Source organism: Rhynchophorus ferrugineus, unplaced genomic scaffold, assembly GCF_030347505.1.
Source record: "Rhynchophorus ferrugineus isolate W39M unplaced genomic scaffold, kcgeb_rfMv2 rfM3, whole genome shotgun sequence".
Classification (NCBI taxonomy): domain Eukaryota; kingdom Metazoa; phylum Arthropoda; class Insecta; order Coleoptera; family Curculionidae; genus Rhynchophorus; species Rhynchophorus ferrugineus.
In genome coordinates this window covers 29,821,286-29,842,823 of record NW_027472582.1, presented here as the reverse complement: position 1 = coordinate 29,842,823, position 21,538 = coordinate 29,821,286, and the positions used below count along the sequence as shown (strand labels likewise).

General features: G+C 31.2%; 1 protein-coding gene across 12 annotated transcripts in view; it reads left to right on the top strand.

The window, feature by feature from the left end:
• The window catches only part of mbl (splicing regulator muscleblind), a 630,287-nt gene that overhangs the window by 576,927 nt on the left and 31,822 nt on the right, over nucleotides 1-21,538 (top strand). For all 12 annotated transcript variants that reach the window (XM_076398245.1, XM_076398242.1, XM_076398243.1 and 9 more), the window contains one exon: nucleotides 21,366-21,536. In XM_076398245.1, the coding sequence (XP_076254360.1) occupies nucleotides 21,366-21,536 (171 nt within the window). The remainder of the gene's footprint in view (nucleotides 1-21,365; nucleotides 21,537-21,538) is intronic.

The following is a 21,538-nucleotide window of genomic DNA, read 5'->3' as shown; positions in this document are numbered from 1 at the left end:
TAACTGCAGCACAAAAATAAGTTCCAAATCTGAGTTTCAAGTGCTCAAAGGTTGACTCGATTTTATAACTTATGTAATTGTCAGCTTTAAATATTTTCGTATTTTGAATATTACCCTTTAAAAAAACTAGCGCTGCGATTGCATTCTTCGAATATTTGCAGAGATAACAATTTGTTTCGCCCACTGCTGTTGCGGCCTACTACGGCCGGCTAGAATGACCAATTAAAGTCTAAAAAACAAACGAACATCGACGGCCCCATCCATTATGGACGGTCAATTATCGCAAAAGCGTCGAGGGGTCGAGCGAGCAGACGTAGCATGAATGCGCTGCAAGCGATGCACGTCAAAATTCAAAGCCACGACAAGATAGCGATACCTCGACCGGTTGGTATGGGCCGGGTCTCGAAAGCTGCTGCTGTTGCATTTCGATGCATTTTTACCTGGCCAGTATTGGTACATGTATCGGAATTTGTGAGGGGCCGACGAAAATAGAACGTACTTGTTGTTTTGCTCTTTTTTTTTTGGAAAACGGGCCGAACCAAATGGATATTAGTCTGAACGATCTGTGGATTTTTTTTTCCTTTTTTTAGTTGAAACTCTCCCTAAATGTATTATTTTACTTTGGTCAAAGTTAAATTTATTATTGGTATATTTTTAAATCTGCAAGTACATATTTTATTTATTCATATCTAGTGATAAATCGCAAGTACCAATTAGAATTTGCCTGGACTGTTTAGTTTATGAACCGGCCAGTGACCAACTTGGACACTGTCCTCGAGGACATCTGATCTTACTCAGCCAAGTTATGGTGTATAGTATAACTAAACATACAGAAATAATTCATACATATTACAAAAAATAATATCTTAAATTGTCTATCTGTGAAGCCCTTAATATTGACATATAATATAATATGATGCATATTGGCATATTGAACCTGCCATGGTCACCAAACTTGCATTATTTTAAAAAGTTGATGCTATGAAATTACTATACAATTAAATAACTAGTAGTTGTTGCCTACATGAATTTTGGTTAGTGATATCAATTGATAAAAATATCATACATAAATAACAGTTTTGCATTATTATTGATTCATTTAGTGATAATGGAATGGTCCAAATTGCATTTTCGCATTTATTACTTTTATTGTTTGATTTAAAAAAATATTCTGCCAAAGCTCATTAACTACTTTTAATGTCACATCATGTTTCATCGGTTTGAACCGGTTTTGGTTTTATCGATTTGAAAGTAGTGATTTGGAAATAATAAAGAACTAAAATAATTTGAAGGCAATGAATTTCGGGACTTGTTGGACGAAAACTCAGTTTGTAAGGTAGTCTTGAATTATTCACTAAAAATATCTAAACCTCAGGCTTTATGGTATGACAGTTTTTGCTTCTTTTTAGCCTCTATCTTATGAAAGCCACTGGACCTACTTTTTTTAATAACCAATTATATTAACCTGTAGTAGTGTGGATCATGATGGTATACCTTAATAATTCAGATAACTTTTTAGTCGCATTATAAAACGACACAAAATTAAATTATTGATTGATTTGAGAACAAGCACGAAATTAGTCACTATCCAGTTATTAGATGTCAACAGTTATGTAGCCAAATTCGTTACCTGTTTAAATAAAAAATATATAGGATATGATTTCAACTCAACGGAATAAATATATTGAGAGATTGCTAATTGAATATTTGTTCACTTTTTGTATAATTGTTTAGTGACGATCAGTTTATGATGATGGGATGTCTATTGTCGAGAAAAATATAGATATTTCAATATATCGATATTTTAAATAATTTACATATTATTAAAGGGTTTTTAAAATGTTTAATGTATCTTTTTTTTTGAAAAATATCGGCTAGCAAAAATATCAATATCTTTTTCAAAAATATCCATATATATCCATATCTTTTTCTACTCCACTACTCTGCTCTGAGCATGGGTATTTGAAATTATTTATAAGCAGTAGTATGACATATGTGTTCTAAAATAATTTCCATGTCTACTGATTTTAATCGAAGTTTGTTTTATATTTCATAATTTTCTGTATAAATAATTTTTATTGTAATTGTTAATCCAATAAAGGCCAACAAATACATTACTATTAATCGAACTTCAATTGCTTCTTGCTAGTAAATTAATACAAATGTTTTAAGTTGATATTCCTGTATTTTAGTATTAGAAATGTAAGGTGATTTATTTAATGAAGTCTATAAACTATACCGAATAAAGGACTTGTTATTTAACTATACGGGTTCTCTACGGAGAATTACTATTTCTGTAGTTTTTAGCGTATTGTTTGGAGCGGTAGGTTGTGCCATAATTGAGCTTTTGCATGCTCTAGAAAATTTAGATTAGGAAAGTTTTGTGACCAACATAAAAGTTCATTTAAATAGCCGATAAAAAAACATTCTATTTTATAAACGGTATTATAAATCGGAGAAAACTAATGATTATCGAGAATTTGAAAAAGGAAAATGTTAATTTGAAATCCGTACGGCGACTAATTATCCAACTTTTTTTCCCTCTCTTAAAAGAGATTAGCGTGTTTCGCGAACTCGAAGCAAGACAATGAACTGCGTTTTCGCAGCTCGAAAAGATGGTATCAAAGGCGACGCGCCGGGTAGAGAAAGGCCGACAACCAACTCTTCGTTAATTAACTCCCGGACCGACGGAGACGAGAAAAGGGAGTTTAGCAGATTAGGCAGAGTTCAAGGAGTTCTTCTTGTTGTGGCAATTCGATTCAAGTTTAATTAGCTATCTGCTGGTGGCGCGGAATTTTCAAAATTATATTTCCGCCGAAAGTTTGATACAACCCAAGTTTTCTGATTTGATGAGCCCCATCCAGACAAGTGTAGTTCCCGATTCTGTTTTATATGTCGGCGTTCGTTCCCACAGTGCCAAAATGCAGTTGCAGAACTTCATTTAATATTGTTTTCATTCATAACTGAAATCTTACGAAAATTAACAGGAATAGCGTATCATTATTTGTAAATTAATTTTGAAGTTGAGTCTAATTAATTTTACTATTTTATTTAGTAAAAACATTTGTGTTTTATTGCAATGGAGTACAATGGAACTAATCACTAACTAAACAGCGATTATACAGATACTTTCATTGTCAACATATGTTTTTTTTAGTAGTTGACTTCTTGGAGCTCATAAGGTAATAATATTTGTCTCCTGAATATAGTAAGATCTACTATATTTTAATCGACTTCGAAAAAGGAGAAGGTTCTATATTCGGCTGTATTTTTTTTAATGTATGTTCGCCGCTTCCTCCGTCAATTGTGAGCCGATTTTCAAAATTATTTTTTTATTCAAGAGTGTCCACTTCCGACGTAATCCCATTGGAACCAAATCAGGATCTGTAGGGGGGAAGGAGCGAAATCGAAGGAAAAGCTCAAGTTTCAAACGCACCTACTAAGTTTCCACATATTTTTATCTAAAATTATCAGATATTTGTGTATAATGTTATTTCTGAACAGATGTAACGAAAAATCGGAAGTAGTTCAGTATAAAAGTCAGTCAGTTTGTTTTCTAAGCAATAACCATATCATATGAGATGCCGTAGAAATATTGTAGGCAATTATTTCTATGTGTAATGGTCAGAACGTTTAGTTCACACCGGGACCTAAAACGTTCCTTATTTTCAATCATTGTTCCTTTATTCCTATTTTTCCTCATTCGGGCTGCACTTTTACTTGGGCTATCCATTCTAATACTTAAGAAAATAACTGCATAATTTAATGACTAAATATCCAACACTAAAATTAAAAATAAAATATTTATAACAAAAATGGAACCGACTTCAAAAAATAAATCGTTAAAAAGTAAAAATAATCAAACTTACATTTTTAAAACAAAAAAAAACCTTTTAAAATAAAATATGTACATACTAATCGTTGTAATAACTGAATGCAAATTAACAGAAATTTTATTTAAACTATCTACTACATGTATTTTATATTCTACAGTATACACACAATTTAACTTAATACCTACCTAAGCCCATTTATCTTTTTGTAATATTATTTAAACTACTACCACTTTGATGTCGTTGCCGAGCCCAACCAATACAAAAATAATAATATACTTTTGTATATACATAAAATATTGACATATACATAAAATTAAATCATGAATCAAAACAAATCTGTCTAATTTGTTACTCTTAAAAATGATGCAATTTCATCTTTGTGAAATATAATATAAAATGTTGTGCAGTTGCATATATTATTGCATTAATCGTTAAACAACTTAATATTGTCAGTGCGTTAAAATGTTTACAAAATTAGTGTTAATAATTCCATATTTCCGTAGTTAGTTTCCATATTTCTCACCTAAAATATATATCGAAAAACAATAATACCAGGCTGATTAAAATAATATTTTCTTTGCCTAATTTTTTTAATAAAATTTCATTGTTTTTGGCTTATTTAACTTGAGGTGGCGCATATATGTTAAGCTTTAACCGTGCTAAATTTCGAGCTCCCAGTGCCACCGTTTTCCTCAAAAAGGGAGGTAAAATTTTCGCTAAGCCAATTAGTATATAGAATAATAAATTTAAAAAATTCTTATTGGCTTCTAACATTTTTCTATAGTTAAGCTAAAATTAAATTTTTGCATTTTATTTGATTTATAATGTTTTTTTAATAGTTTATGGTTAAGAAGGCTTACTTGGACTAGGCCTACAACTTAACAGGGGCTCGGGTTTAACACGGTCCTCGGAATTAAATCTACCGACTGGCCAGAGACCATCCCAGAAAACATCCGTTTATTACTTGTCGGAATTTCCACTGTTCTCTAAAGACATTTACAATTAAAATCACAAACATAAATTACATCCATGCTCTTGCATGCAGGATTCGAACTCGCGACTATCGCAACAGTAGGAGGATCGTCTTGTCGCCTTGACTATTGTTTATGTATTTCTCATTGATATCATTTTGTTTTTAGCTCTGTTCGTAATTGGTCTACTATACTATATACTGATGGGGATTTTTTAAAGTGGTACAATTTCCCACTGATCATTAAAAGTGCAGCGCGTCAATAACCAAGTTTGCAAATTTTAAATCGCGCCGTACCGGAAATACGGCGTTTTTTCGTCGGTTTTGTCCGTTTCGTAAATGACCGGGAACCAGGAGCGACGATAAATAATTCCGCGCGATGCGACAGTTAATTCGGCATGCAGCAAATAATTGCAAAATAAATATGGGACGGATAATTTATTAAATTCGCGCTATGTACGTCGAACCACCGGCGATATTAACCGGCAATTTTTCGCTGTAGCGGTCGATTGCAATTTGAGCGCGGTACTGCCCCGGATAAAATTAGTTAAAATTTAATTGGTCTCGACGGCGCCATACGTAATCAGCCCAAAGTACGACAGTTGAGCCGGGACGAAGGTCCCGGCCGTGAAAAAATCAACCGGGATTGATCCTCGGGGAGTTTATTAAACGTCGTGACGACGGGAATTTATGCCCGCTAAACCCGATCCGCGTTCAAATTTTATTAGGCTCGGAATGGCTAATGCGCATATATTTAATTATGGACGCTTATATATCACTCCGCGCTTCTCTGCATATTTCATTATTTATGACCCGTTTTGCCGATTTTATTATAATAATTTTATGAATTTTCCAATAATATCGGCTTGTCCAGGTGAAAATGTTCGCTTTTAACTAACGAATAATTAATATTACATCCACCTACCTCTATTTAAAAACATATTATAGTAAATAAGTATGTATTTTATTATATTTACAATGTTTTATATATGAAAAAAACATTAAAATCTAATATATTTTTTATCAAAAAATATTTTTTTAATAAACTAATATATTTTCCAAACTAAAACCTTTTATTTTATCATCAGACGGATATATTTTCAGCTTATAGCTGGTATTCAACTTATAATGGCGGATTATTTTATTTTCTGGTTATATTTTAGCAAACATGCACCAACCTACCTCCATTTAAAAACATATTATTGTAAATAAATATATATTTTATTATAGTTGCAAATATTATATAATATATACAAATCATGAAAATCTAATTTATTTTTATGAAAAATATCTTTTCAACAAACATATATTTTCCAACCTAAAACCTTTGATTTTATCATCAGTCAGATATTTCTTCAGCTTATAGTTGGTCTTCAACTTATCACCACGGATTACTTTATTTTCCGGTTATATTATAGTAAATATACACCCATCTACCTTTATTTAAAAACCTATAGTAAATAAGTATATATTTTGTTGCATTCCCAAAGTTTATATTTAAAAATAATCAAAATCTAATATATTTTTTATAAAAAAATATGTTTTCAGCAAACTGATATATTTTCCAAACTTTTATAAAATAAAAGACCTTTTATTTTATCATCAGACAGATATTTATTATAGTTGATCTTCAACTTATCATGGCGAATTGCTTTATTTTGCGATTATATTTTAGGAAATATATTATTAATATGGACCTAATGAAAATAAATCCATTAGTACAATATTTTTATGATTGTTCATCACTGTCATTATCACTATTTTTAGAACTACATGGCAACAATATCATTTGTATTATTTCTGTTTGAGTTCTAGGTTCCAGATTTCACTAAGATATTAAGAAAGAATCAGTTCAGTTCAGCAAGTGTTATGTTTTTGTTACCATAATGAACTCCATCAATTTTGATGATATGATTTAATGATTTTTATTATTGAACCATTTATAACCATTGTAAATCCATGGACTCAATTTTTTCTATGAATACATTATTACTGGTCATCACCAGCTAACCTACAATATGTTTTTGCAGTAACTGAAATAGTAGGTATGCTTTCAGGAAACTCAGTCGGTCCTTAGATAGCTTTTATTGTAAAGTTGTCCATGTATTAACTAACACTGTTTTTCTTCTTTTGTTAAATAAACTTCACTACACCACAAGATCAGATGGTTTGATTCTTATGTATCGTTTGTGTGTCCTGATCCAATGTCATTATCGCCCAATATCGATCCAATGTCGTATCTTTGTAATTCTCTTGATTTCCTAAAGAACAGTTACTATCTTGAATTGTTTGAGAATTTGCTTATACAACAGCAACTTGTTATAAATGGATAACTGAGATTTTCTTCGAATTAACCAATAGATTTTTTATATTCCCAATCCGATCTATTTCTTTTCTTTTTAAGATGCCGCTTTCAACAAAGTTTTGCATGGAAATTTATCGCAACATATTGTTATTGTCGCATTTTAGTTTGATTATATGAATATTCAATATATATCAATATGTTTTGTTTATATCTTTTTATATTAGTGTATTTTCCATTTTTGGCATATAACATCTGTAAAGTAGGCGAATAATTGGGTCCAATACCACTTTGGTCCCTTTGGTCTCTTTTTTTTTAACTCTAAATATTTTATCTGAGATATAAGAGTTTAACAATATAAAAGAGCAGCAGACTTTTTTTATCTTCGTAGGCTTTCTCAATAACATTGTGATTTTATGTACATGCTGAGATCAATTGGCTCATATGTATATATCATATGTAAGTATTAGAGCTTTTTTTCCTTAGCATCCACTGTTGCTTTAATTAAAAACGCCATGACGTAAAATTTGTGATGTTGCATACTGTAAAATTCCAATAAAATCTCTTTTATATCAATAATTCAATTCATGTCTCAGCTGCATTTTGATTGCAGTAGTATGACACTTTTTTGAATATATAATAAATATTGGATATATATAATCACATACCTAATATTTTGTCCGTTATTTGTTGGTTTTCAAAGCCAGCGTTATGTTTTTTGGATGATTTTATGAAAAAAGTACCCTATTAACATTGAGGCGTTCTTTTAATTGATACCAAATGCAAAAAATAATTTCCGAGTCGAAACCGAAATAATTAGTTAAAGTGTAATTATTTGAAAATGGAGTATTTTATCGGAAGATAATGAACCTGTTACAGTAAACCAGACCATTTTATACACAATCAACTCTAGGCGTTACTTTAAACAGGCCAAAAGCAAACCATAATATTCTAAAGTAAATTTACAGCTTTTACGAAAGCTTCGCTACGTTGGTTTAACCCGAAGCGAAACTATCTGAAAATTATAACCACCCTTCCGGTACATCTTTTGCATTTTCTCGCGCACGGACAGTAAAAATAGAATGCAGTTTAATAATTCTCTTTTTACTTGACTAACTTTATAACTTCTTCACTTGCGTTTTTGTAAAATTAATTAAGTCGAACATTCAGCTCGCATAACACAAAGAACTGACTGGATTTTTTTATGTGGAAATTTTATTCCTACTATGGATATTCACATCAATTTCATTTAAAGTATTAACGAATAAGAGCAAATGAACCAATAATTGCGAACTAAATCATTATCCATCTAATTTTTACTCGCAAATTTAAAATTTGAAATTTTTATTATTTTTCTTTGAAATTTAAAAACTAATACTGCACACCTCTTGAGGACATCAATAAGCTTCTTTTTGACCTTGACTTGACTAAGAAAACAAATATTCTTTGCATATACATATGAGTCCTGATGTGGTCCGTCATTAATTATTTGCACCTTCACGCAATATCGTTATACCATATCAAAATTAATTTACATGGTGGTTTTGGAACATTTTTAATTTCATTTAAGATCTTGTTTGTAGGGCATTATATATTACTCAAAGCCTTAGTGTAGATTAATATTTATATCTAATATCATAGCTTAAATTTATCAGTAATCAATATAAACAGAATTAATCCGCCGAAATATATGTACAAGCATAGCTTTAGAACCACCGCACCATATCGAATTGTTGCATTCGTTATTGTCAGGATAAGTTTAGTACAAAAAAAAGCTTACGATTTTTTTTCACTTAAATCGCTTAATATGAAAACAGTAACACAGAAGACAGTTGAAGAAACGTTGACAGATTGATTTTTTTAATTGGTTTAAATCAAAATACTGACGAATCTGTCTAAATAAATTACTGTTAAGTGCAGTTAGAAACAAGCAATTAAAACAAGCTAATTCAAAATATTATCAAAATCGCACTGGTAGAAGTGATACCCTATCTATAGAGTCATCTTGAAACATAGAAAGATTTGGTATCATGATTTAAAATAAAAGGACGAACATTTAGAAATGTTGATAGTGCCAGTCAAGGTAGTATTATTGGCCCGTACTCTGAAACTTTGAATGACATCCTTATCCATTGGGATTTGCTCTCAGAACGTTTTCTTTGTACATTTCGTAAATAAAATTCATATTTTCAAATGACGTCTTGTAACGGAACAAAAGAAGTTAATTAAGTTCCAAGCTTTAAAATGCAAGATTAATACTTTTATATTATGGCCAGCCAAACAGGTATCATATATATTACATTGAGTCAGTATATTCAAATTTTAAATATATCTTTATTAGTGTTTTGAAACTAAAGATTTTGTTCATATTTTACGCCATGTTGTGCTCACTGAAGCGGGCAGGTATCAGATTGTGATACAGAGTGATAGCGTAACAGCGTTAAAATGAGAACTAAAAATACTGTTTGACGATAATAACATGTAATTGACGTTAAAAGTTTAAATTTCATAGTCGTAGTAGTACCTCGTTCATGATGCTATGTCGTGTTTACAAAAACCAAAACAAGAGTATCATGAAATAAATATAACGAAACGGAAATGACAAAAATGGCGCAACAACGGATTTCTTGCACACGACGATACACTTTGCTGCTCGCCGGAAAAACGATGATGCTGCGTATTGTTCTCTTTCGTTGGGGTTTTATTTCATGATGTGACCGTGGAGTTTTCCCCGGACCAGCCGTCTGGAAAATTAATACTAGATTTTGACAAAGCTTCGGGAATAAATAGAAAATTTCCTACCTGGCTGAATTTCGCCGGATTTATACTGCTTGTACAATTTCAATTCCTTACGAAATGGGTACCTTCCTGTTTTAACTATTGTAAAATAGCTGTGTTATACAATAATAACCTTTTTTAATATATATAATCTATTTATTTGTAAAAATAAATATAATATAAATAAGAAACCAAATGTGTTTATGAGTTCAAGGTTTTTTTTCCTCCTTTTCGTTAATCTAAAACTTCGCACGGTTGGGATTACCGAAGAGTCAAGGATACATTACTCCACAAATATCTCCGGATTTGGCTCATGCGCATATTGAACTCGATTTAATTTTAACACAGAGTATAATCCGAGTTTAGCATATGCGTACATACAGCTTTATTTACTCAAATTTTTTTATCGTGATTATTAGATTTAATGTCGAAAATATATATAAGCAGGTAAATAGGTTCAGGAGGTATATAAAATTGGTAAATTTTTTTCAATAACGCATTTTACACATGTCAATAATACATTTTTTTTGTTTTGACTTGATCGACCATTCAGCATTTCTATGCAGTTTTTTTTGTGAATTCATTTGGCATGTGAATAACCATGGCGCTCGATAACTATTCGTTGGGAAAATATATTTTCTTTATACTTGACAAAATTGCGTAATAAAAATCGCGACATATCATATTTTTAGAGACTGGGGAACATCAAAACTACACTTTATTTAAGATGATTTCTCATCTATTTGACAATTCTAATTAAATTATTATGCCCCTCTCTTTCTCTTTAATTAATCCCACCCTAAAATACGAAATATACTTAGACCTATATCGATACATCAAGATCTTTTTAAACTCAGGATTACTAAGTGGACTGAAAAAAAGCAGCAGTTGATTTTCCGAAGGACTTGTGGGGGATTTCATTATTAAGTAGCGGCAAAGTCAATTTTAAACCCTTCCAGCTTTGCGATATCAAATCGCAAAAAGGGGGTGATTTGAATGATAGGGTTAAAACAATAGCCATCAGAAAACACGGGGGTAAGGTATCAAGTGGTGGAAAATTCACATCAAACTTGCAAGCGTGTTTGATCCAACAAAGGGTCTAAAACGAAGTAAAAAGATAAATTGTGCGTTTATTTTAGATATACGTTTGCGATAAGTGTTCCATGTTGTAAATTTAATCATATTAATGTTAATCTAAACATTAATAGTACTTATTTATTATTAAATATTGCGTGGAAATGTGCTATCCTGTTTATTCTTTTTTCTAGCCCATCGTCATTCTTCAACTTTAACTGCTCGAATAATTCTCCTTACGTTATTCCATACATAAATTTTGTAATACCGCGAATTGGCCGTTTGCTTTTTATTGCTCTATCGGAGTAATAACTTCTTTATGTTTATTGACTGGCGGTTTATCCATATCAGTCAGGTTTTTATGTTCGTTCGGATGCTTGTCTTGGTGGCATTTTCTTCAAGGGTAATGTTAAGCTTTTAGTTTTTAGCATCAAATTGCAGGTGAGCCGTTTGTAGCGAGTAATAACGTCGTCCGAATTCTTTAAATAGCAAAAATTATTGACTAGTTTATAAATTCACTAACCACTCTACACTTTAATGGTTTAAACTGCTTTTTGTTATTTTAAACGTGAAAGAAGATTTCGTTTAGAAAGAAATATCAAGTGAAAATATCATTTTACACATTCGGATTCTAAATGATTCTAGAATATCTAAATGATGTAGAATATCTATTTTAATGTCGATTGTTCATATACTGAGATAACTTTTTGTTTTTTTTTGGGTAATTATTGATATAAAATATAGATGTTGGGACGCGCTTTATTTTTTCAAATGTGGTCATCAATCATCTGTATTAAGTTTTAGTAAGTTATTACGTTCGTCATCAGCGTACGCTCAACTTCTTAGCCAATACGGTATTTTCGGCATCGCAGAAATTCAAACAATCTTTACCAAGTATATCCACTTCTGATGATGGCAGTTGTTATACAGTTCCTCTTATCTCGAATAGTGTTCTAAATATAGAAGTTTCAGATGATTTTCTATGATATCTTCCATTCAGAGGTTCATTTAACAGTAGTATGTGAAGATGTCATTATTTTGAGACATTCAAGTATCTTAATACCTGCATTTGCTCTAAACGGTTGCTCACTTCTTCGAAGCATTCTTGACGCCCCATAGCAAATTATAAATGGAGACATCCACAAAGATTTAAGGACACTAACGGTCACCGAAGTAATTAACGGGTTAAGAGAAATTACATCAAGTTAAAAATTTGTAAAAAAGTCTAAGTATTACCACTTATCGAGAACACTAGAGGTACCTAGGAGTTGAAGAAATAATACCATTTTGAACTAATGTAGTATTCTGTGAAAACTTCCACACATTCCATGCCACGCCGTTTCAACATCGAGGTTACATTGTTTGTTAAACAAAAAACTCACTCAACTCAAATCAACGTATGCTACAGAAAACAGATTTGCACAGAGACTAGCTATGAAAAGTAGATCTATTACGATAATCCCAAGCGCAAAACGTAATGGCTTGACCCAAAGTTTTACCGTGCATCTGGTGGGATCACTAAAGTGTAGTCTATATATGTCTGTCGGCGCTAATTGAATAAATTGAACAACCTATTGTTGTAAACAGACCACCAATAGCGAATAACGAATGGGCACATACTCTTGTATGACAAAACACGGCAACGCGTTTCAAAACTTCTGAAGGATACACTATTGCAACTCGAAAGAGAAAATGCAGCACCATGAATCAGGCTACTTAGATATTTATCATGCTGTATATATTAGTCTGTATGGTTATAATGGAAGTAAGTTGCCCATATAACGCCTTTTATGTAGCGCATCACAGTTTCTTCTTATAGTCACGCCATAATAAACTATTAATTTATCGAATAATTTGCCAGGAAACTTGCCTTTGTCACAATCAACTAAAATGTTTGAAAATAGTTGCATTTCGGGAATTTATACTTGACGCATTGTAGTGTTTAATAGAATAAAATTTTGAAATTTTCAAACGCACCGAACCCCTTAGGTTTCGCAGTAATTTAATCAACGCACAACAATAAAATTGTAAAATTAAATATGCTCGAACCTTAAGCGCCCGTATTTTGAAATCGGACAAAAAGATAAACCTACCCACACTGCACCGTAAGGGCAATTTATCATCTCGATTACAGGAAATACCTTATATCGACACCTGAAAGAATGCATTAAGGTTTTTGGCCGTCACGTAATGTGTGTTTTCCGTCTGAGCTGGTCGATCGCATTCATCGTCTCTTCCCTTCCAATAACGGGGAACGACAACGAAAATGGCCCATCAAGATGTGCTTTCAACCGCGAACAAAACTTTCAAAAGCTAGGGACTTGGGACCTCGACTAGTCAGACGACAGTAAAAGGCAACAGGCGTACGTGCTGCTCATGCGCATTTATTCTAAACCAGCTTGACAGATTTCACAGATACGCTTTGTTGTGTACGAGTTGTGGTTAGGAAGACTTTTTTAGGTTAATTTTATGTTTACAAAATTTTGTTCAAGTAATATAATTATCTATTATTTAGCACAGAAAATTAGCAGCAGGCAATAAGAAATTAAATGTATAAGATTATAATATGTATCAAATGTTCTAATTCGGTAACACTAATTGTATAAATTGGTATGGAATAAACGGATATTTATATTAAATGACATGAAAACTTGTTTTGTCTGAAGATTATGGTAAGGCTAAGAATGAAAAATGGTCATATTTGCATACTTTATACTTATAACTTTCTGATTTTGAGATATTTCAAAAGATTAACATAAAGTAGATGTTTAAAGCGTTTATAGCGTTTTATAACAAATCTCACAATTTTAACATTTACATTGTGTGTTTTATTGCAATATGTTATCTTAAATTTTCGTAAATATTGTAAAATTATATGGATTTCTGATAATTTTGTTACTTAGCTTAAACTGTTACCTGTTAAAACATTCCTCTTTAGTATTTACACAAATAACTTTTGTTTTTATATTATTTAACATAAAATGTAGCCTCACATTAGCAATTTGCAATTCTATAATTAATGTTACAAAATTATAACATTTTACTAATAATTCTTACGTTATACACTTATTTTCGGATTGACTGCTGCTAATTTTCTCTGTTAAATAATAAATAATTATAATACATTGACGTAAATAAAAAATTAGCCTAAATAATACTTCCTGTCCTTATACTTGTCCTTGTCCCATAACAAATATTTGTAAAGATAAAATTAACCTAAAAATTAATTCTTAACCACAACTCTCGTAAACAACAACGTGTGGCTGTGAAGTATGTCAAGTCAGTTTAAAATAAATGCTCATGAGCAGTTCTGGCCAATACGCAGGCAAGCTACGGTCTTTTTACTGTCGTCTGAAGTCGAGAGGGCTTATTTTTGGAACGGAGGGTGAAATGTCAGCCACATTTTAATATCGAAAATTGGTTATGTCCCTGTCAAGATGGGCCGACCGGCGATCAATTGAATTTTGCCTTTTTTTATTTATCGGAAAAATATGCTTTTGTTATTCGGTTAATGGATGTCTCAGTGTGTTCGGGAAAATGTCTATTCAGAAAAATCGTTTTTGTCATTCGGGCATGAAATTTGTTCGGAGGTCGCCGCTGAATTGGGTACGAGTTCGAGATATCGAACGAAACGGTACTAATTTAAGGTTATGAAGTATGAAAGTTAATTTATATTCAAATTTGTCGGAAACTTCCATTAAGGGAAATCTTTCAGAACACACAGCTATATTTTATTCCGGGATATATATTAATCTTTATCACGACGATGTTTACCACCGTATATTTTTCCTTTTGCGAATTATGAATATTTCCCATGAAAATATGGAAGCCGAAAACTTTTATGGATATTGGTGAAAGTCGTCCACACACTTTTGGCATGTTTTAAAGCTCTTTTTCTAAAGGCATTAGTTTCAATAAAACTCCAAAGCTAAACGTAGAATATAAATTGGTTAAAAGCGAGCCCATTATTTTTCTGCGGAACAACGTTATATTTAAAGTTTCTCCAAACTTTCCTAATATCATCACACTTTGAGCAGTAAATGTGTGTTCAGTAGAAACTTCCTAAGTTAACTTAAGCATCATTTGTCAGACTGTACAACATAAATCCGATACAAGTCCGTAGTTAGTCTGTCGCTCGGTTTGGCTTTGGGGTTTCTTTTTGATGGCTTTTCATGTTTGCTTAATTTTTCAAAGTGTTTAATTGAATTCGTGCATAATTTATTTTAAATATTTTAAATTATCTGTTATCAATAATTTTTTTAATTTAATTATTAATTAATTTATATTATATTTAATTTAATTTTTAAATTTTTTTAATTAATTATATATATATATATATATATATATATATTCGAAGAAGACATCCGGTCTTACCCAGCCTGGTTACTGGCGTGACTCGGATCATTTTCTTTGTCGGATTTTACACTCTTGCCTAGAACATTCACAAATTTTAAACTATCACAAACATAAATTTACGACCATGCCCCAGCAGATTCGAACCCGCAGCTATCGCAGCAGTAGGAGGACCATCCTGTCACCTTTACTACTGCGCCACAAAGCCGACTTGTCAAATTATTGTTTATTTATCAGCCAAACCAAACCAAATTCAGGTCAAACACATATGCAGGAATTTTTACTACTCTTCTTTAATTCAAAGGAATGTACTGTTGATTGTTAATAAAGATTTTCCAACCAGGTCAGCCTAAAAAGCTGAGGAAGATGATGAGGAATTAAGGGTGAAAAAGGCTAGAAGGATAAAGGTAATAGTGGGCTAAATATTCCACTCAATTAAGTCATCGCTTTAACTCATTGATGGATGTTGAAGATAGAAGAGCTTTAGCTGGTTTTAACATTTTTCTATGTAGTATTATTGAGTTATTCATGCACTAATTATGGAACTCTCAAAGTTGCATTCCTTATTTTTGTTGTTTGTCTTGAAGAAATCGTGAACTGAAGCACATCAAAGTCTTTTAGAAACTTATGATTATGCTGTTTCTGTTTCTCAAATGAAAAGGAAAGAAAATGGCAACTACACAATTTGATTGAAAATGCCCCTTCGAATCGCTTCAACCTCGGGAAAAAACAAGAGTTTTCTGTGGTATACTGTGACTGATGATGAGTAGTATTTATATTACGACAATCCCAAGCAACATTCACGCATTAATGCATGAGTACCATTCATATCGACATTGACAGGGAGTGCCCATGGCCTTGAAATCTTGCGGTTTGACATCAGCAAGGCGTAATGTATTACGAGCTGCTGAAACCGAAAACTGTTACTGCAGATGTCTATCGTCGCCAACTTAATTGACCTATATATGGTTATAAAAGGTATAATAACGAGTACCAGACAAAGGTCATCCTATTACATGACAACTTCGGTCACACGTTGCAAAATTTGTTAATTATACATTGTTGCAGCTCAAATACGAATTTCTGCCGCATACACCGTTCCAACCAAACATATCTTGTTCAGATCGAGAATCTTGACGTATGGTTTGAAAATGATGAAAAAGTGCGATAGATGGAATGCTGGCAAACCATCATCTCGTTTTGTCAACATTGTATCATCATTTACAAAATATGGGAAAAAGTTATAGATCATGATGGAAAATATTTCTGTTAATACATATTGTAACAGTAAATGTATTTTTAAAGTAAAAAAGAAGATCTGAGTACATATAAGCACCTAATAGTATTTGGTAATTACAGTATTTTCAATATTCGCAAATAGACAACGTTGTGACTTAACATAATCTATGCCTAACAAATAAGTTTTGTTGCAGCTAATTTTCACAAGAGAATTAATATAACAAAACTATATTAATATAACAAAATTATTTCCTACGAATGAATCCAGCATCAAAAAACGTAACAAATTCAATAAGAATAAGCACTACTATAAAGTGCCATTATTATTCGTTTTAATCTGTGATTAGGAACGAGTGATTGCACTTTTAATCTTGGTGCAGATCGTAAAAGGAAGTTTGCGATCCATTAAAACTCGATGAGGAAGGAGGCTATAGGCAGCGGCGCTTAGGTAAAACCGACGGTTTTAATTTCTTAGATAGGTGTTAAATTTCAAATTTTTCAAGCTTAAGAGATATTAAATTCGAGAGAGCCACGTTAAAATGGACCATTAAATTAAGTTCCTTATCTTTCTTTTTTGCAGTTTCATTTGTGGGTGTTGTCGGAGCTCTTATCATTTTGGCAATAGAAATAATCGTTTATTATAATATTATAATTTGGTTATAAAACGAAATAAAAGACTAACGGATAAAACGAATCAGTATATAAAGTGTTTGTACCGAATATTATTTGTATGATATATTTGTCGTGTTATTATTTAGTTAAATAATTCTAATAAACACTTAGAAATGAAGTATATATAATTTTAAATATCCTGAATGTTTGCTAACACGACTTACGCTCAGACCAACTCATTTAGTTGTATTTTTTTCCTTTTTCAACGTTAATTTTTGCTGGAATGCCTGCTGGCTTTCGAAAAAGTTCCCTTTTTAGCAGCAATGATTTATTTATCTTGGCAAATTCCAATATACTTTAAAAGACGAGTTTACTTCGATTTTTAAAACTGAACGAAATCCTTAATCTTCGAAAACTTTTCGTTTGAAGTAAAGCAGTTTTATCAAGCAGGTTACTGTTTGTGCCAAATCAAAATCGCTCCAATATTCCTATTCCGTTATCGATCTTAGTTTTTTGTTCCTGCAGGTTTTAGTTTTATTGGATTTTTATATATCATGTTATTGTATTGGTCTGAAAATTTAAACATGTATATTTAACTGTGTATACTGATTTTCTATGTATAATTGTTATGTATACATCTGAAACAAAAAAAAACACTTTATATTACTTTTTTATGAAGGCACCGAGGGTTTTTAATTGGCATCAATTAGTTTATTGAATTTAAACACAATTTTATTGTGATAAAACAATATTATTTCAAGAATTAGAGTTGGTGATACTTTGGAGCACCGAGATATTGAGTATACTGAAAATCTGTTATATAATAAGCTATAAATGTATAGTGTTTCCTCAAAAATAGCATTCAAATATAACTTTACATTAATTAATCATTTAAGATAATGCAAACTACCTAAGATAATCTAACCCCTTAGTACGTAAAAATAAATTTATTTTTCTTATGCACGCAAAACTTGTTTTCGTTAAGCAAATATACATACTAGTTAGCAAACTCCAACTTTGAAATAAATCTGCAAAACATTCGCTTTTTAACTCTTTAAGATTTCGGGATATAGTTGAACTTTATACTTTAAATTATACTCATTATGTAGATTAATTATCAACTCTATCGAGTGGATACTTTTTATTTCGAATCCAGTTTTTTTAATCTGCTTTTGTCTGTTTTATATTTAAACATTTATCATTTATAATATTTAGAATATACATTAATTACTTTGGATGTTCTTACTAAATTATGGATATGCCTACTGGAAAAATATCTCATCCGAAATAAAAAACAAAAGCAAAAATATTTATTCCGTAGGAAGCACCTTTACATTGGTGATACTCGGGCAGAAAATACATGATATGCCGCTGTAAAGAATGAAATGTCACAGCGTGATTTATCCGTAGGAAAGTTCATGGGGAACCCTTAAAGAAAATTTAATTTAGTGCCGAAAGCTCCACCAACAAAGTATACAGTTTGTTTTAATAAATGACATTCTACGTCACCGTAAATCATTTTAAGTACTATAACGGCTTAATGGAGAAAAACACGTTTTACGTATCTGATGGAAATAGTTTTGTTATTTATTCAACGGAAACATTAAAGTCTTAGTTTGCGTTTTTGTATTCCTGCAATACAATAAAATCCATTCGACATGCTATACTTACCGTAGAATGTTTCTTTTTCATTATGATGGTCAATGAATAATTTATGATGGTTGATTTAGACACTAGACCCAAGTTAAATGCTGTAAATTGCAAATATGCATCATCACCAGTTCTAAACTGGTTAGCATACTACATAATTTAATTGTTTTATTTTCTTAGCACTAGTAAGGTTTGCTTTAATGAATACGGAAGAACTATGTTCGCAATAGTATATTTTTAAGCATGCTTTACTTTGCCTCGCCCTTCAAACTTAAGTAATGGAACAGGTATTTTGATCATATTTTTAGGTAAGCTGCATACCACAATTCAAGAATTATATTGTATAATCGGAAAGGGGTTGGATAACAGAATGTGGTTGTGGTTTATATCCTTATGTTTTGTAGAAACTGTCATTCTTATAGCTTAACTGAATGGATTCTGATTTTAATAGTAATTACATATGATATATTCATGATATTTTGAATAGCAACAATATTACATCTAACAATATTGAGTATTCAGTACAAAAAGAAACCCATAAATATCTACATGCATGAGATTGTTTAAACATATTGATGCCAACTGTCCCAAAAAAAAGTTTAACTCTCGATCATAAAGTGCACATACATAAAATACTAAATAGAAATAAATCAAGCAAGACTTCGAAACCATAATGACATTTGGTCAAGAAATATTTGATCAATTTATAAATTTCAACAATATTATTTCCTTTTCTACCTTAATAATCTTAATTAGTGGAATTGTTGGGCGTTATCAAATGAGTCACAAACAACAAAATGTGATTATATAATATATTTTTAAATACATAATATGTTGTGCTGCCCTATAGTTTCCAGACAAGGAAATTATTGTGGACCTAAATAGTAAATATATTATAAACCAATTTTAACATCTTTATAAAATTTTGTAACATACCATTTTTTTAACCAGTGATTGTACAATTATACAATTAATTAACGTTGAAGAATTCGCGAATTACGAACTAAACTTTATGGAAACTAAATCGTAATATATTAATGGATAATATGTGTACAAATAATTATAAAACTATACAAAACCCTCTTAATAGTGCCGGGAACTGTCCCAATTTATTTTCCGATAATTGATAATTAATTCTATAAATCATGTGGATGGGTATTACTGCCAGGTAACAGAAATGTTTTAGTCGACTAAATTACCATTAATTTGCCACCGCATCAAGATAGGGATTTATTATATTGGTTGATTTATATAGATTTTCTTAATATTATGCACAAATATTTTAGTGCATTTTTAAGAATAACAAAATGATCAGAACTTTAATTTCCCAAAGTATATATTTGTAATTACTAATTTGACATAGTATATATTATTACATTTAAATTTTACAGAGAAAAATATAAAAATATCATCAAATACATCTGACTACATTTAGTATCTTAAAATATTTCCGGTCCTGGAATAACTCTGGATATATCGTGGAAATTTTCTTTACTTTTCAGTTAAAATATTGAAAGTGCTCCAAAGTTATTGTTAATTACGTAGTTTTTACACCTTCCTAAATTCTGTCTATTTTATTTGGAAATATTATATTATTGACAAAAACAATGGAGTTACTATATTAAAATTGGCACTTAAATTCAATTTCTAAAATTTCAAATTTCCCTCTTCTACTAGAACTGTACTTTTTGTTCATGTTTTATTTATGCAAGGATAATAAAATACTTAATTATGTTAATTACAATTTAATACGATTAATCAAATATCCCTATTTGTACGTATGTTCGTGCTTATATTTATTTTAATACGAAAACAATTTAGCCTAATACATATTAATACGGCTACTGGTCCTAATCCAACTAATCTTCCGGATGGTGTTCAAATACAAAATCGAGGCATCGGTCCAATATAACACGTATATTCGCCTGGCTGCCTCAGCACCAATACTGTACAAGGCACAAATTGAATGGGCAATGACCTATTCAGTTCATTTGCAGGATTGATTTTGCAGGAATATTTGAACGGTAACATCTGGCAGGGCCCAGAACGATGGTCAGCTATTTTGATTTGGATTTATTTGCTCTACTGTACGATTCGAATTTGATAGTGTTGGAAAATGAAATAGCCTTATAGCTCTCATTCGTTTCTTTTTTAAATCAAGGGTATATCAATATTACCGATTATAAATATATTGTGTTTCTAGAACTGCTAAATATAATACTTAATTTCTAAGGCGCTTTTCAGAATAGCTTTCAATTTTGAAGAAAGTTAAAACAAGTATCTGGGAGAAATTATTTAAGTTTAAGCCTAGTATATAACTGGTTAACGTAACCACACATCGATTATACTTGTGTTTTTAACTTTAAATTCCTTCACAAATATAAACTTACTAAACAATACAACGGTGGGCGTTACCTTAATCTAAAGTATGGAATTTTCGATAGAATTTTTGGAATTTACCTATTATTATTTTATTTAATTCAACTCTATAAACTTGAATATATATTTTTTAATGCGATAAAATGAAATTTTAACATATTTTTGTTTTCAGGGCCGATGTAATAGAGAAAAGCCACCTTGCAAATACTTTCACCCTCCTCAACACCTCAAGGATCAGCTCTTAATCAATGGTAGAAACCACCTCGCACTTAAGAATGCTCTTATGCAGCAGATGGGAATAGCACCCGGACAACCATTGGTTCCTGGCCAAGTTCAAGCAGTGGT